The sequence below is a fragment of the Pipra filicauda genome, unplaced genomic scaffold (assembly GCF_003945595.2).
Source record: "Pipra filicauda isolate LSUMZ 115617 unplaced genomic scaffold, ASM394559v2 scaffold138_size1969278_pilon, whole genome shotgun sequence".
Taxonomy (NCBI): domain Eukaryota; kingdom Metazoa; phylum Chordata; class Aves; order Passeriformes; family Pipridae; genus Pipra; species Pipra filicauda.
Window position 1 is genome coordinate 1,461,979 of NW_024103862.1, and position 16,528 is coordinate 1,478,506.

Below are 16,528 nucleotides of genomic sequence, written 5' to 3' on the forward strand. Positions count from 1 at the left end.
CTTCCTTGGTTTTGCTTTATTTTTCAGCTCACAGTTGTATTTAGCTTAAAAAAAAAATAAAGAAATACAGCTCCTTTTCCCCATGTAATTCATGAGCAATTGGGACAAAATTCAATTAAACAGAAATGTAAGAATAGATTTAGTAAATTTGTTTAAAATTCCACAGAAATAAAACACGTGATGAATAAAAAGGGAGAATAGAAAAAAAATATAAACACATATTTTATTATATATTTGTCCAAATGGTTCATTTACTTAATCCATTAAGGTGCTTATTTAACCTTCATGTATGTCCTTAGAATGAAAGTTACTGTTAGGATTATGTAGCAGCAGCAATGCATAGCAGCATTATCTAAAGTATTTGGCCCTCTACAGGCCTCAGCTGCTTATCTCCCTCTGCCTAAGATTCCTAGGGCTCCCCTGAGGGTGTGAGTAAGATGGCTTTACCCTGTGCTGTCCCACTGAAACCAAAAAGTCCAGGGAAATCAAGTCTTCTCCACTTCCCCCTTTTGTACCTGTCTCTTCTATACTGATGACTGGGGTCTGGCAGAGGTACATAGGAAGAAGGATGAGATGTGATCTTTGCCTCCTTGTTTATTCCTAAGACAACCCTTCCTCCTTCATGGGAGGGAGCACCCATGATTTTCAGATAAGAACCCCTTCCCCTTGAGTCCTTCTGTGGGTATAATTCACTACAGCTACACGTACCAGCTGCATCAACTTAGGAGAGTGAGGGGAATTCATTCGGGTAACAAGCCTTTTCTCCTGCTTAGACAAAAATAGCTTATTTCAAAAGTTTTTTGGTGTTTGGAGTTTTTTGTTGGTTTGTTTGGAATTGGAATTTATATTTGAATTAGGGAATTTGGTTTTTTCTAAATAAAAGCTGGGGCAGGCACTGGGCTATGGGGTTGGGAGGGTCTGCCTGAGCCATCACATGCAGATCTACTGAGTATCACATCATATGGTCCTTTATCCCATTGCTCATCAAATTCCAGCTGATGGCAGCATAGCCTGTCGCCCAATTTAGAATGTATTAGCAACACAAGGGAAGAAATCTTCAAGCAGGTGGTGGCTCTTAGAAAGCTTTAAAGGATGGCAAAGGACTGAACGCCATGGAAATTGGGTTGGCTAAAAATTAAACCAATCTTTGAAAGTCTGTAGGCCACTGATCACCTGAACTATCTGAGGAACGTCAGGATGCCTGCTGGTACCAGAAAAGGGTAGCAACAGGAGGCTGTGGCTTTTTGTAAAACCTGGCAGCCTCTAATGAGCTCGGCTGGCTGTTCCACATCAAAAGCTGCTGTGGGCTTTTTTACCAGTTGAATCCTGATCAGGAAGGGTCAAGCACTCTCTCTGCCTTGCACCTAAGAGGGAGAACCCAAGGTACAGGCTGTCCCTTCAGCCCCATAGTGTGCAGCAGGGACCAGGCAGTGTGCTGAGAGTCAGCCTGTGTGGGCTCTGCGAAGGCAGTGATGGATGGGCTGTGGGGCTGGGCAGACAGAACTGCCAGAAGCAGCTCTCCCTGACCCCTCCGAGGTCTTAGTCTGAACTCCCAAGGAAAGATGTGGCTCTCCAAGGCAGACTGTAGAGGTGTCTGGAGATCTCAGACAGGCTGGGCCAGGGAAATGAGCTCTCTGACCACAGGTCACCAAGAAAGGGAGCTGCAGGAGGAGCCCCACAGGCTGTGCAGTGAAAGAGATGAGGAGCGAGATGACCTGGATCTTCTCCTACTCCCCATGGACACAAAGCCCCAAACTCAGCTGCACCAATTGTTTTCTTGGGTCAGGCATTCATGATACTACTGTAACAGAGCTATAGGAATCCTTATGTCCACATGAACTTCTATAGTCTTCTCATTTTTCAAGTCCCATTTCTACCCTGGCTATTGGTGGGCTTTTCACTGCTTTTGAGAGAGTCCATTGGTGTGATTGATTTTCAAGGACCACCTCCTCCAAGGTCAAAAATGGTCTATCCCCATATACAGGAACTCAAGCAATTGAGGTATCTGCATTGATTAGCTGGGAGCTCCTGATAAAAATAGAACTTTGAAAAAGAAGCATAAAGAAGGTGGACAGGTGATTCAGGAAGATTTTGAGACACTGTCCAATTATGTACAGATGAAGTTAAAAAAACCAAAGCCTATTTGGAACTGAATCTGACAAGGGACATGAAGGCTAAAAAGAGCTTAATGAGGTACATCAGCAGCAGAAGGAAGAATGGGAAAAGTGTGAGTTCACTGCTAAATGGAGGAGGGTCTCATGTAACAAAAGAAATGGGAAATGCCAAGGTGCTCAATGCCACCTTCACCTCAAACTTTACTAACAAGTTCAGTCTTCAGGAATCCCAGGACCCTGAGACCAGTGGGAAAGTCTAGAGCAAGGAAGATTTACCTTTGGTGGAGGGGGATCAGGTTAGAGGCTATTAAAAAAAAATTGTACATCTACAAGTAGTGAGGGAGCTGACTGATGTCACTGCCAGGTCACTCTCAATAATCTTTGAAAGGTTGTGATTATTGGGATAGTTTTCTGGGGTTGGACAGGACTGGAAGAAAACAAATGTTCCTCCAATCTTCAAGGAGTGCAAGTACTAGAATCTGGGGAACTACAGGCTGATCATCTTCACACTTGTCCCTAGAAAGTATTTCAAGCAAATCCTCCTGGAAACTCTGTTCAAATATATAAAAGACAAGAAGGTGATTAGAAATAGTCGATATGGATTTATGAAGAAGAAATCAGCCCAACCAATCTTATAGCCTTTTATGGTGAGATGACTAACTCCGTGCATGAGAGGATGTTGTTTATCTAGACTTTAGGCACTGTCTCCTGTGACATCTTTATTGGCAAACTGTTGAAATAAGATCTAGACTGGACAGTGGAAAGTGAACTGGACAGTGGAAAGTGAACTGGACTGAAAACTGCCTGTACTACCAGACTCAAAGGGTCATGGTGAGCAGTATGAAGTCAGGTGGAGACCAGTCATTAGTGCTGTATGCCCAAGATTGATACCGAGTTTAATAACTAATGACTTTACATAATGTGTCTCATACAGTCATGCAGATTCTCTTCATCCCCTGACCAGCTGCAGACACTAGGTGATGTGATGGTACAGGAGGGGTTACAGCTATCTTAGGATCCTCAGTAAAAACACTATCAAAGTTGCATTCAGGACTACAGCAGGGACCTTTTTGGATTTGAAAAAATCCTGAGGAAAGCACGCCTTCTAACTAAACAGCAGTTATGTTCTTAATTAAAGTGTGCTTCTTTATGTGCTCAGCAATTGTGCATTTCCTCACCAAATCACAGAGTCACAGAATGACTGAGACTGGAAGGGACCTCTCTCTGGAGGTCATCTGGTCCAAACAACCCCTGCTCAAGCAGGACCACCCAGCGCCGGTTGCCCAGGACCATATCCAGATGGCTTATGAGTATCTCCAAGGATGGAAACTCCACAACCTCCCTGAGAAATCTGTCTCAGTGCTCAGTCACTCTCACAGTAAAAAAGTGTTTCCTGATGTTCAGAAGGAACAGATTCAGTCTGTGTTTTAGTTTGTGCTCGTTTCCTCTGGTTCTGGCACCGGGCACTATCAGAAAGAGCCTGACTCCATCCTCCTTACACCCTCTGTTCAGGTATTTAGACACTCAAATGTGTTGGTAAGATCAAGGTCATTATTAAGATTCCTCTTAACCTTCTCTTATCCAGGCTGAAAGTTTCAGCTCTCTCAGCCTTTCCTCACAGGAACGCTGCTGTAGACCCCTAATCATCTTCAGGGCCCTTTGCTGGACTCTCTCCAGTATGTCAATATCTCTCATGTACTGGGGAGTCCAGAACTGGACACAGCCAGTACTCCAGGTGTGGCCTTACCAGTCATTACTTACCTGAGAATCCTCCTCTCCATAAAACACACACAACACTGCACATTAATGTCCAAACCAAGTTTTAATGCAAAAGAATAAGCCTGTAGCAGTCAAACACAGGCTTTGCATCTCAAAGAGCAGAGTCTGAGAATGAGACCATAAAGCTATCAGGACATTTCAGCAACCTGCCATTTCTTTGGTCACAATCACAGCTGTGGTGAAGCTTTTCTCTTACTAAAGCCATGCTGTAATTTTCCTATCAGCTACCCTTTAATCTCCTCTTTCAGAAGCCATCTCCATTTTAAATTTAGAGATTGTGTTTTGGCCTTTGCTACACCAACATAGACCTAGAGGATCCCCTCTGAAGTCACTGAAGAATGTTGTGCTAAAAATCTCTCCTTTTGCACAGCCTAAAGGAGACTAAATCTGCTTATTTCTAGTCTTCTGACACTGTCTTCAGGGCCCCACTAGTTCAGGGAGTTCTGCCAGGTTTCTTCCAGCTCTCTGCGGCACCTTTGAAGGTTGTCTGCTCCTGGCCGAACTTGCCTGACACCGTCACCTTTTTGCTCTGTGCAATGTGTCTTTCATGCAACTGGCACCACTCCAGTGTCCAATAAAATTCTAGTAGCTTCTGGCTCTGGTCTTGTAAATATTTGCAGGGAGAGACACTATTTCAGGCTTAATTAATCACTTTGAAATTCATTATATTGCCCTCACACATGGGCACTCCCACTGTGCACTATAATGTGAATATATTAGGGGCTGTTTGCAGTCATCTGCAAACAATGTAAAGCATTTTTTATGGAGGAGACCAAATAATATAGGCGTCCTTCAGAAGTGTTCAACTTGTTTTATTCTGGTATATGGTGTTATATTTCAGATTACAGATATTCCTTATGATCCCTTTAAATCCCAGGGCCCTCTTGAATTACAAAAAAAAAAAAAAGAATGTGTGAGACGTTTTCTTTCTTGCTTTTTTTTAAAATGCATCTAACTGATCACATTCCATTCCATTCAGAAGAGAAAAATCTGTACTTTATCATTAAAAAATAAATACCATATCGACTTTACCAAGCTTTATGGAAAAACTCTACTGTAATATACTATAAAATAATGCTTTTTCCATACATTTTTAAGCTTTAATAGAGTGACTGGTTGCCTCCGTGCTACAGAGCCCTATAGAATGGCTTTAAAAAATGTTCCCATGTAATTCCACTAAATTCTATAGTTTAGGAAAATATTTTCTATCTAATGATGGAAAGATACATTTATATGTTTATTGTTCCATTGTTCCATTGTTATATTTATTGTTCCACTTGCTACATCTAAGTCATAGTTCCCCTTCTAAACAGTAGCAGAAGGGGATAATGGTTTATGCTGGAAATATTTAACATTGCCACAGTAGAAGTGTCAGCTTTTGGAAGCTTAAACACCCAGACACACTCTCTCTATCAATCTACTGACTCTGTCTTCTGGTGCCACATCATCATACACTCATGTGCTTGACACAGATGTGCTCAGGGTGTTAAGCCTGAAGCATGGCTCAGAAAAGCACCACCCTGCCCACGTGCACCAAACCAGAGGTCTCACTTGCACTGGGAACATCAGCCAAGTGGCTCATTTGAAGGAACCTGCAACTAAATTAGTTCCCAAAATAGCAGACTTGTGTAGACTTGTGTGTATACAGCTAAATCGTTTTGGGGAAGGGAAGATCAGGACGGAGCTATAATGTGGTGACAGTTCCTGGCTTAGCATTCGTGTGTAAGCCAAGCTCTTTGTGATGGGTACAATTGACTATCCTACTATTAAATCGTTTGACACTGTATAAGCTAAACATGGGCCACAAAATCAATTTTTGTGACACCTTTTTTTGGTTGCTGGCCTATATTAAAGGCTTAAGGACCTAGTCCTGTCTGGTATTGACAATCCTGACCAATGTCTCACAAAGTTCATCAGCAGAGATACAGAGTTGAGGGCCTAAAGGTTCATCAGTATCTACAACTCTTGCTTCAAACAAGTCCCCTTCATAAGAGCTTTGCTGCATTAAGGCCAAGTGCCCAACATTTTGATGAACCAGAAAGAAATTAGGTATGTTTCATATTTCAGACAGTTGTTAAATAACATGCTAATTAAAATACATGAGTAGTCTGAAATCAGGCTTAGTGAGGTTGTTTAAATTTTTAAATATGAGCAAGAGTTTTGTCACACTCCGAGTCTCATTCCTCATCCATATGGGAATCCCCATATGAAGTCATGTTACTATATTGTCATCACATCCTACTGGGTCAGGACTTAAGCTGTACCACTGTCTATTTAGTCGTACCACAGAGCAGGTTTAAGTCTGTGCTGTGTATTCAAGTCAGCTTTGGATGCTGCTATTCAAATGTACGGTATTTCATGCTAATACCATAAGTGTTGTCATCAGAAACCCATGAGCACAAAGTTTGTTTTAAACTTGTTTTCTTTTGCAGACCTGAAAGGAAATGTGACCAGCCAATGTGTGAAGAGCACGAAGATGAGAGAATTAATATCTATTGTTTGAACTGTGAAATGCCCACCTGCTCCTTGTGCAAAGTCTTTGGTGCCCACAAAGACTGTCAAGTTGCTCCTCTCACAAATGTTTACCAGCAGCAGAAGGTAAATATCTTCGAGTATCTCATAGTCCTCCCAGCAACCATCGACAGGAGATTATTCCCATGGGCTTCCTGCGAATTTACAAAAGGGTTTGGAGCTGCCTTTGCCACTCCTGTATGTGAGTGAAAGGCTCTTGTAAACCTGCAGGAACTGTTTGGAAACACAGAAAAATAAATTTAGGAGAGATCACACAGAAAGGTATTACATTGTCCCAATTTTTTTTATTATAGTGACTAAACATTTTAGAGAGCAATTTGATGTGAAGCTGAGGATCTCTCTTTTGATGTTCCTAACACTTTGTTTTCAGTGCTTTTAGATCAGACAAGTGAGTGGTATGTCCAACACATGAACTGGAAAGAGAACAGACCATTTCAAATCAAGTAGTTATCTATCAGGCACTTTTACATTTAAGCATTCCATTTTTAAGAAAAGTTAAGTGAAAAACCTCTTCCTGCAAGTGAATGCAGGAATATTCAATAGTTGGCAGCACAGGATGTACCTAACATCTTCTGCCCTTGCTGTCACCAGTAAAAGACTTGTTTATTTTTAATACAGTATTAATTTAAAACCTGACTCACTGGGTTATCCTCCTGAGATAAACAGCTCATTTTTCTGGAGGGCCCCAGTGGGGCAAGCAATCAGACAGGCCAAGTTTGCAATCCCAGCCTCCAACTTTGTCACACAGATGCGTGTGTGTAGAAACTACAAATGAGAAGTCACTTCAGGAAAGTAGTTACAAACATCCTTTTCAATCAAAATAGGTGGGAGAAGGAGGAGAAGTTTCTTGGACTGAATCCATGCCCCCAGTCACTCCTTTTGCATGGAGATTTGCAAGCTGTAGTTTTGATACCAGAGTGCCTGTGAGAAGAGGCTGTCATGCCCAAGACTGGAGGGGTAACCTGGAGGCTGCAGGATGTGTGCTCCAAAGGATCCTTTACAAAGCTGTGGAGGCCACGTACACAGTTGTCTCTGTTACTACAGTGGTGTGCCAAGGGCCCTTTGTCCTCTCCAGCACTTTCCCCAAGTTCCCTAGGGACTAGCATCTCTGTCTCTCCTAAGGATACCTCACAGTCTTCTTCATACCCACAGTCATGTCATTTCCTTCCTCCACTCATTTCCCTTGCACCAGTGGCTCAGCCTCCACCTTCTTCTCCTCCTTTTCTCCTTCCCCTCTCACCACAGCCCTAACTCCGCTGCTCACATGCCAAAGACTCAGTAACAGCCTGGTCCCTCCAGGTCCATGGACTAGCTCTTCTCCTCTCCAACGCCAAGTGCTAGAATCCTCATGGAAATACCATTGTGGTGTGACTAGACCCAGACACTGAAAAAAACAACCCCTTAAGAGACAAAGTCTTTCCTCTCTACAAACCCAATGAAATATTTTGGGTCTGTTGAAACAAGGCTTCAGGCAAAAGTATCTAGAAGATTTTCTTAAAACAAAGTGCTTCCTTCTCTCCAGTTTCTTCTGAAATAAAAGTTCCAAAACCCACAGTTTCTTCTCAATTAAAAGTTTTAAAATGTTAATTTTTTCATAGTGTGTTGGGAGAGGAAACAAATGTCAAAGTACTAGCAGGTATCTTGTGAGCACATAAAGCTCCAATTTTCCTCAGTTTTGGTGGAAAGACAAGCTGATACCCTGGTATGGCTTATTTGTCTCCTGCTCGCCAGTGTTACATGTGCCACCATTAAGTGGGACAGTATCTAACACCCTCCTGCTTGCTCTCCCCTTACTGCCTAGTCTGAGCTGAGTGATGGCATTGCAGTCCTGGTGGGGAGCAACGACAGAGTGCAAGGAATAGTCACACAGCTGGAGGAGACCTGCAAGACAGTTGAGGTAGGTACCACCTCTTTAAATGCAGCTATTTCAGTGTGAAGTCCCACCTTTTAAACTTCTGGTAATGACCATGCTTTAACAGACCTCACTTTACCCAAATACATTCCCCCATTGTGTCACTAAACCATTACTTGTGGCTTTGTACATTATCACGATGTACTACCTCAGCCAAAGGATACATCCTGCTCAGCACCTCTGACACTGGCCATTAGTGGAGGATAAAGAGTAAGGCTGGATCATATCAGCACGTCTTGCTCAACGTTCTTAGTGGAATAGGATATCACTGAAGTTAAAAGCAGATCCAGTAAAATGCCATCAACTCCCAGCTCATTTAACAGTTCTAGAGCCATAAACGACCAGCATTAGCCTGAAGCCTGACTGGCCCTGTGAACAGAGCCTTATTCTATGCCAGAGAGTAGGCACAGCATGGCTCACAGGTATGTCTGAGCTCTGTATTGCTTTGCCTTCTGCACAGAAGTAGTGTTTTAATATACTTACATTGTCCTTTAAGGAGTCTTGTTTTATTGCTTATGGGAGGGAACAGTTTGGATTCTTACTGGATTTTCTGATAGAGTCCTCATTCTGAAAGAGCTAGAATTAGTTTTGTGTCATTCAAGAGCAGAAGTGGCTTTCATTTCCTCCGAGAGCTTTGCATCAGCAAAGCAAACATAAATATCAGCTTTAACCAATTTGAGCATCACAGAGCAATAGGCTGAAAGGAGCTCGTATGAATTGATTTTGTGGTCAGTTTGATGAAGCATCTAGTGAAGGAACCACATCCCTCTCAGCCCAATTAGAATTATATTGACCCTTCAGAGCTGGAGCAGAAAAGGGAAATGGTAGAGAAAAAGAAGTTAATCCAAAATGTATAGATTATAATTGGTAAGAAAAATTGATTACACAACCTATGTACACAGTCACCCAAGGCTCCTGTTTCCTCAGAGTAAGGAAGAACAAAAATTGTCCAAGTTTGGTTTAAAGAACATAAAACCATTAGCCCAAGTAAATGATAGAGCATGTTAGTGGCAGTCAAAACTTTGTAATCAGGAAGGATTCACATTGCAAGGATGAAACTGGCTGCTATCAGGACTTTGCAGACAGAAACAAGCCTTTCAAGTAGGTTAACTGCAGAAATTTGAATGATACAAAAGTAAAAGCTTGCACTCATTTAAGCTGAACTAGCTGAACCAGAAACGAAGCTTCAAACATCTAGTATGAAGTATGGAGAAAATATTGTGCTAAAAATACCTTGAGAAACACAACAGTGTCTGGAACTAGCTTCCTCAGAGTCATCCACTAGTTTAAAGTCTAACCTTTAAAGGGAAACCCCAAAGAAAATGCAGCCATTTTACCTTCAGATGCTTTAGCAGGTTTTTCACCTTCAAAGCCAAAGATTGCACAAAATAGGTCTCAGGGTTTACCTTGGTACTTCCATGTTATATTTCAAGCAAATCACATTTCCTGCCATACAAGAGCTTTGTCTGAATTGACATCAGTTTGTCCTTGAAGATAAAAAGCTACAGCTGGAACTGAGAAATGTTCACACACGGAAATAATGCTTACAATCCAGGATTGTCTCTTCTCTCTGCTTAACACTTGGCAGAGAGCAATAAATATCTGCTTTAGCAGAAAATACATGATCATTTTCTTTTTAGATGGAGTAAGTAATAGCCTATAGTTCTATATTTAGCTATTGCTCTTATCCAAACCTAAAAAAAACAGAAAAACAAGCAAACCAAAAAGTTGATCAATACTTGTATAGCTTTTAACTGATTGAAAGGTAGACCAAATCCATATATTATGCTGAAAATTGAGAAAGGAATATAAAATGCTAAAAGCTGGAAAACTGTAATAAATAATTAAGTACTGTTTAGCTCTGTAAATGATATGAGTAAAATAAAGAAGGAAAAAATTACAGTGTTTCTTTCAAATGCTAATAGCATAGGCCAGTCAGCAGAGATCCTTTGGAACAAGCAGTGAGACTCATGCTCAGTAGCAAGGACTCCTTTCTTTTTGCTGTAGCTGTGCTTTAAAAAAACATAAAGGCTGGGAACTTTTTAGAATGTAAAGTCATGTATTTGTTAACCTTCTTCATTACACAGAATCTGATTAGGGTAATTCCGTCATGCAGAGACTTTGTATGGGAACATTTTATGCAGAAAGATAATATTTCAGAAATATTTCAGCATTTGCAGTTAAGAATCCGCTTTGCACTCTCACTCTGGAGATTCACAACTCTGTAATATCTGCTGGCAGTAAATATTATATATTAGAGCTTAGAGATAGGGAAGGATCTCTCAGAGCACCCTGCTATCACTTGCTTGCTCTTCTTCCTCTAACACTTGTCCTGTGTCAAATGACAAAGATAGCATACACCTGTCTTGAAATCAAGGTTGTTTTACAAGTGATCTGAATGACATTTCACAGGGAGAAAGCTAGGAGAGAGTGAAAGAAGAGAAGAAAATTATTTGAGGTCAAAACAATAGAATGACACCTAGGAACAATGACTCACTTGGCTTGAAAACTTCCTTAACCCCACCCTATAATTACATTAATCAGGAATTTCTGGAAAGTGGCAAGAACCTCCAGAAGGGCAGGAAAAGCCTGCACCCCCTGCAAGGAATTTTAAATTGGGACTACCTGTTTAGCCTAGCCTTTCTCATTGGGAAGCAGAGGTGGATACTTGGTTCAATGCAACAAGATGTTTATTCACTCCCTAAGCCCCTAACCTAGACAGTGATTTTTGGCCAAATGTACATCCTCAAAAGTCTTTCTTCTTTGAACAATACCAAGCAGATTGTCACCACTCATAGGAATGAGCTCTGACTGAAAGGTAAGAACAAAATGGGATTCTATCTGGCTAAGTGCTATGAATAATCAGTATTATCACTTCCAAAAGTACTGTGAGTGTTAATAATCCTGTGCTGCCAGGATCTCAGCATTATGCCCCAAGGGACAAAGATGAGGAATTGATTCAGCCTCAGTTCCTAGAAAAGAGATTTGAATAATCACCACCATTCACAACCAGGTATAACCACAATAAGGGTATGCCCTGGGGCACAGAGGTTTCTCAAGTACTTGGGTTTGGTAGACTTCAGACGTTATACATAACCTGCCTCCCATTTCCTCCCTATAAATCCTCCCTTACAAGTGCAGTTTGTGCTCTTTAGAGAGTGCTCAATGCAGCAGTCATCAAACCCATCCTCCTTACTGGTGAAATATGCTGTTGTCTGGTTGGAAGGACAATAAAAATGTCTCAAAAAAAAGATGTGAAAATCGGTGCCTGAACTTAGGGTTGGAACCTGATTCCTCTTTCTTTTCTTTGTGTTTCTGTCACACACCATTTTCTTCACAGAACTTCTACTTCTTTCAGTGCACAGTAAATGGAATATAACGGGCTCCTATTGTCCAAATAGAGTCTTAGAGAGCATATGTGAGAATCAAGCCCACCCACGATTGTTCCAGGCACTCGGAAGAAAAATAAAATTCTCCAGAGCTGATTTGAGCTGACCACTCCTTTTAAAACCATTCTGTTCACGCAAAGGAACCCACTTCTAATACGGTGGGGGCTTTTACTTTTTCTGCAGACTTTGATGTATCACTGCAGACATCACAAATACCTTTTACACTTTTTAGCAGACTGACAAGTTATACAATAACCTGTTTGGGGGCTTTCAGTGGCTTGAAATTCAGAGTTTGAGAACAGTTTTTGAACTTTTGTTCCAATAGCTTGGACTTTGAAAATTATAAAAGTCTCTGGGGTCATTCAGAATCCTTTGCACTGTTCAGAAAGAGGAATTTCTTTGATGAAAATGCTTCCAAGTAACTATAAAAATAGAAACTCTTTTAAGAACATAACATGTTTAACATAAACCAAATGATTCACAGGAATGCTGCAGACGACAAAAAGAACAGTTGTGTGAAAAATTTGATTATCTCTACTCTGTATTGGAAGAAAGGAAAAATGAGATGACACAAATAATCACTAGAACCCAAGAGGAGAAACTGGAACACGTCCGCTCCCTGATGAAGAAGTATGCGGATCATTTGGAAGCTGTGTCAAAACTGGTTGAATCAGGAATCCAGTTCATGGAAGAACCAGAAATGGCCGTGTTTTTGCAGGTATAAAGTCTATAAATAGAGATACAACAAGAATGATAGGTTTATTGATACACTATTTAAGCATTTCTCAATTTTAGGCCCATCCAGAGTTTGGTTTTCTTTAAGTGAACATTTATACAAACTCATTTTGTAAACATTTGAATCAGCTCAGACAAACGTCTAGTCTTCTTGTGAAAAGTATCCAAATCTAGAACATGAGTATTTGCTATTTGCACCAAAATATACTGTCGCATGAATGAATTTCTGATCCCAAAGAAGAAACAGGAATTTAAACATTTTCCAACAAATCTTTATTGTCCCATGGTGGGACAATATGTTCATTTGCACATGAATTTCTGTGAATTATAGGTTTCATTTGCATATTGACAAAGTGATTAATGTTTCAAGAACTAAATATTTATGGTTTAAGTTACATTTTTATACCTTCGTTTAACTTTTTTCTTCTGTTTTCTTACTATAAACTTAGGAGAGATGAGTAGGAAACCGCTAGCAACCTGTCCACTAAATTCATTGGTGTAGAATTTCTGTCTTGCAAGTTTAGAATTCCTCTATATTAGAAGCTGGAAGGGTGTCTTCTACAAAACAAAACAAAAACTCCAAACAAACAAAAAAAACCAAACCCCAAAACAAACCAGCCCAAGCTCCGCTTCTTTTTGTCAAAGAATTGCCTTTGAAGAGTACAATAATCTTTCAAGACAAACAGAATTTTGTCTCTCCAGAAGTGTGTCCTTATGGATAGTCAAAGATATAGTTACTATGACTAAAGACGGTAATGGAACAATTGCTTTTCACCACAAGCACACCAAAAAAGAGGAAAAGTATTTCCATTTTGTTTCTTTTTAACAATTGTACGTATTTCCATGATATTCAGATTTTAAGTAAAAAGTCTTCAACTAACTAAAAGGTTTACTCAGCTGTATACTAACTACCATCCAAATTTGATCTCATTCATAGACGTCATGGCTGTCATTAATGAGATCTGTATTAGTGCATTTAGAAGCAGCCAGTGTAAGAATTAGATCTCAATGCATAAAGTCTCTGAAAAAATGGAACCATTTAAGAAGTCAGTTATTTCCTTTTTTTTTTTCACAGAATGCCAAAACATTGCTGCAAAAGTAAGTATTTAAACTTTAGACTCTTATTCTTTATAATCAATTACAAATTATAAATTTATCTGCAAATCCAAATGGCAATAACCAATTTCTCTGTTTTAGAATTACTGAAGCTTCTAAAGGATTTCAAATGGAAAAAATAGAGGATGGGTATGAAATTATGAACCAATTCACAGTGAACCTCAGTAGAGAAGAAAAGATAATACGAGAAATTGATTTTGACAGAGGTATGTCATTTATTTCACCGAAATTGCTTTCTTAAATTGCAGCTGTGTGTGATTACACAATGATACAGAGTAGGAAACCTTGAATTGGATATTTCTCTCCATCCTGAAATGTAACCAGAGCATTTTGTATCAATTGTAATCAGGAGCAAAAATCCATCACGGTTAAAAAAACCCCAAAACATAACCTGTTGGCACCATTAATGTTATTTTGGCACAAAGGCAATGGTATGACCAAGTTTGACATCCCCTGGCTTTAGGGATGTTGGTATCCCAAACCTCCAGTCATGTGTTGCAAAGCACTGGCCTGGTAAATGTTTATGATGACAGGTTCAATGGTGTTTAAAACAAACATATACCTAGAATTGGAAGAGGGGCTTTTTTCCTGGCAGATTGTGCCACATCCTGCGTATCCTCTCCCCAGAAAGTGTAGGGCCATGCTGCACATCCCTCATGAGGATAACTGCATTGGCAGGAGTTTCTGTACTCCTTCACATGGAAAGGGTCAGCTTTAGGTTTTAACCAACAGGTGTGTTCAGTTTCTTCCCTTCCACAAAGCACCTGCTGGCAGCCTTATGGCAGTGCCCAGTCCAGGCTGCTGGAAGCAGGCTCCTCACCAATACCTTCTCTACCAGGCAGCAGATTATCAGTGGTTTTGCAATGCAATTGCAAGTGGCTTTTTAATTACAAAGAAACTGTAGCCATCTTCACATGGTGCTCAACCCTGTCTTTTTACACGTCCTATCAGAGGAGGAGAGAGAAGAAGAGGAGGGCACAGAGGATGGTGAAGGTTTGGATGAAGTCCACACAGAGTCATCTGGAGAGGAGGGAGAGGAGGAAGAGGTAGAGGAGGAAGAGGCTGAGAGAGCATCACAGCCACCTCAGCAAGACCCTAAACTGCAGAGTGCAACAGGAGAGCCCCTGTCTGAACCCACTCCAGTGTCACTACCTGCTGCCCCAGCTGGTCAGGTGAGTGGCTTTGCTTCCCTGCCAGCAATGCTGAGTGTGCATGGCAGAGCAAGAAAATGCTCCCCTGTGGCCTCTAGGCACTATAGGTCAGGAGCAGGCTAAGGGAATCAATGCACTGGAGAGCAAAATTGTTTATTGCCCTTTTACACATATATGCAGCTTTACCCTGTCCTCTCGACCTGCATATATATATATATCACTTGATAGGCAAAAAATTAGCTGCTAGATAAATTAAGATATATATGGGATACATAAGTTATAAATAAAAGTGATTCCATTTGGGAGTTAAGTGTGTTACAATGGACATTCTGCTGTGGTTTAACTCAGACTAACTGTTGTAAATGGGACAGTTGTTAAAATATTTATACTAAGAGAAGTTGGCATTCCCCCTGGATTTAGTGAGCTTTCCACCATCAATTTTTAGATGGTGGAAATCTAAATCTCTAATCTGTTTTCTGTGAACGATGTTTGCTGTCTTCTGCTCTGGACATCTTAGGTATATGTCTAGGTGGATGCAGGAATATCATACACCAAAGAGGAGAGGTAACTGCCTTTTACAATCTAGCAGCAAACAGGCTCAGGGTGTGAATATTTTAGGCCAGCACTTTTTCTTAGGGAATGTGATTAGAATAAGAGCATAATTGCCACATATTCTAAAATACCTACATTTTAAATATACTTAATGTGCTACTTTAGCTTGCCTTGCGTACAATTAATTGGCAAATTCTCCTCTTATGCAATTCACCCAGTGAAGTTGCTGAGTGATAAAGGCTACTGTGAAGATATTTGAGGAGGCCAATATGAAATCAAGAAAACACATAAAGGATCTTTGATTGTAGCAAACCTCCCACATAAAATATGGGAAAACAAATATTATAGATTCATTCTTGCTTTGATCTAAAAACATGTGTGTGTTTTCACCAGTTGTGTGAAGATGCTCTTAAATGAGGTTTTATTGATTTAACCAAAATTTATCTTTTCAGGATTTGCACTGACTTAACTAAACTTATGTTCCTAAACTGATGTAGGGTTTTAGGCAAACAAGAACAAGACATAAGAAATTCTGCCCAGTAACATGAATTCTCTCACTTCTAAATGCTAAAGGCTAAAATGAGAAAGGTACAGCATGCTGCTCTAGCAATTGTAAAGTGCCATTAGGAGATGGTCAGGTGTGGAATCAGACATGGCATGTAGGTGTTATAGTGTGAGAGATATCTGTATTTCAGCTTTTGCCTTCTGGTGTAAGAAAAGCAGAAATGCTGTGGGGACAGCAGGTAGCACGTGTGGGAACCCCAAGAACTTGATGCATGTAGAGAGGTGCAGTTCAGATGGCTGTTCCTCTTCCTGGCGGAGCAACTGTGCTCGGCTTATAGCATTGATGGCAAGGCTGGTGGGCAAATGTTTCTCTCCAGTGTCTTTGTATTCACCTTGTTCTGACTGCTCCTATCACACTCATTGGTAAAGGTGTTGTTCTTGACACAAAACCCAACAAGCCATTTGAAAGTACCTACACCAGCCATGAATGGCTGGTATGGGTTTATGAGGTTCTTATGCAGAATTTCCTGTGTTTTTAGAGTTGAATTGGGCATTTATCTTAATTAAAGAACCTCTTTTTCACTCTATTCTCAGTCAGCACTCCCCTCCCAGCTAGTTCTACCCTCCTGTTCTATTTTCCTAATTTATTTTTTCCCTTATCTATGTTATTCAAGTGATAGTTGCTTTTGCTTTGCATTTCGGTTGCAATTCTTTCAGACCATATATTAGGACAAATCTATGCCT

At 40.5% G+C, this 16,528-nt stretch overlaps 1 protein-coding gene across 3 annotated transcripts in view; it reads left to right on the plus strand.

Annotated features, from left to right (window-relative positions):
• Positions 1–16,528, plus strand: part of TRIM55 (tripartite motif containing 55) — a 34,696-nt gene that overhangs the window by 2,283 nt on the left and 15,885 nt on the right. For 2 of the 3 annotated variants that reach the window (XM_027748172.2, XM_027748173.2), the window contains exons 3-8: positions 6,326–6,491; positions 8,227–8,322; positions 12,211–12,444; positions 13,537–13,559; positions 13,659–13,783; positions 14,529–14,749. In XM_027748172.2, the coding sequence (XP_027603973.1) occupies positions 6,326–6,491; positions 8,227–8,322; positions 12,211–12,444; positions 13,537–13,559; positions 13,659–13,783; positions 14,529–14,749 (865 nt within the window). Of the gene's footprint in view, positions 1–6,325; positions 6,492–8,226; positions 8,323–12,210; positions 12,445–13,536; positions 13,560–13,646; positions 13,784–14,528; positions 14,750–16,528 lie in introns of all 3 variants that reach the window. The other variant, XM_039378442.1, reaches the window with a different exon arrangement.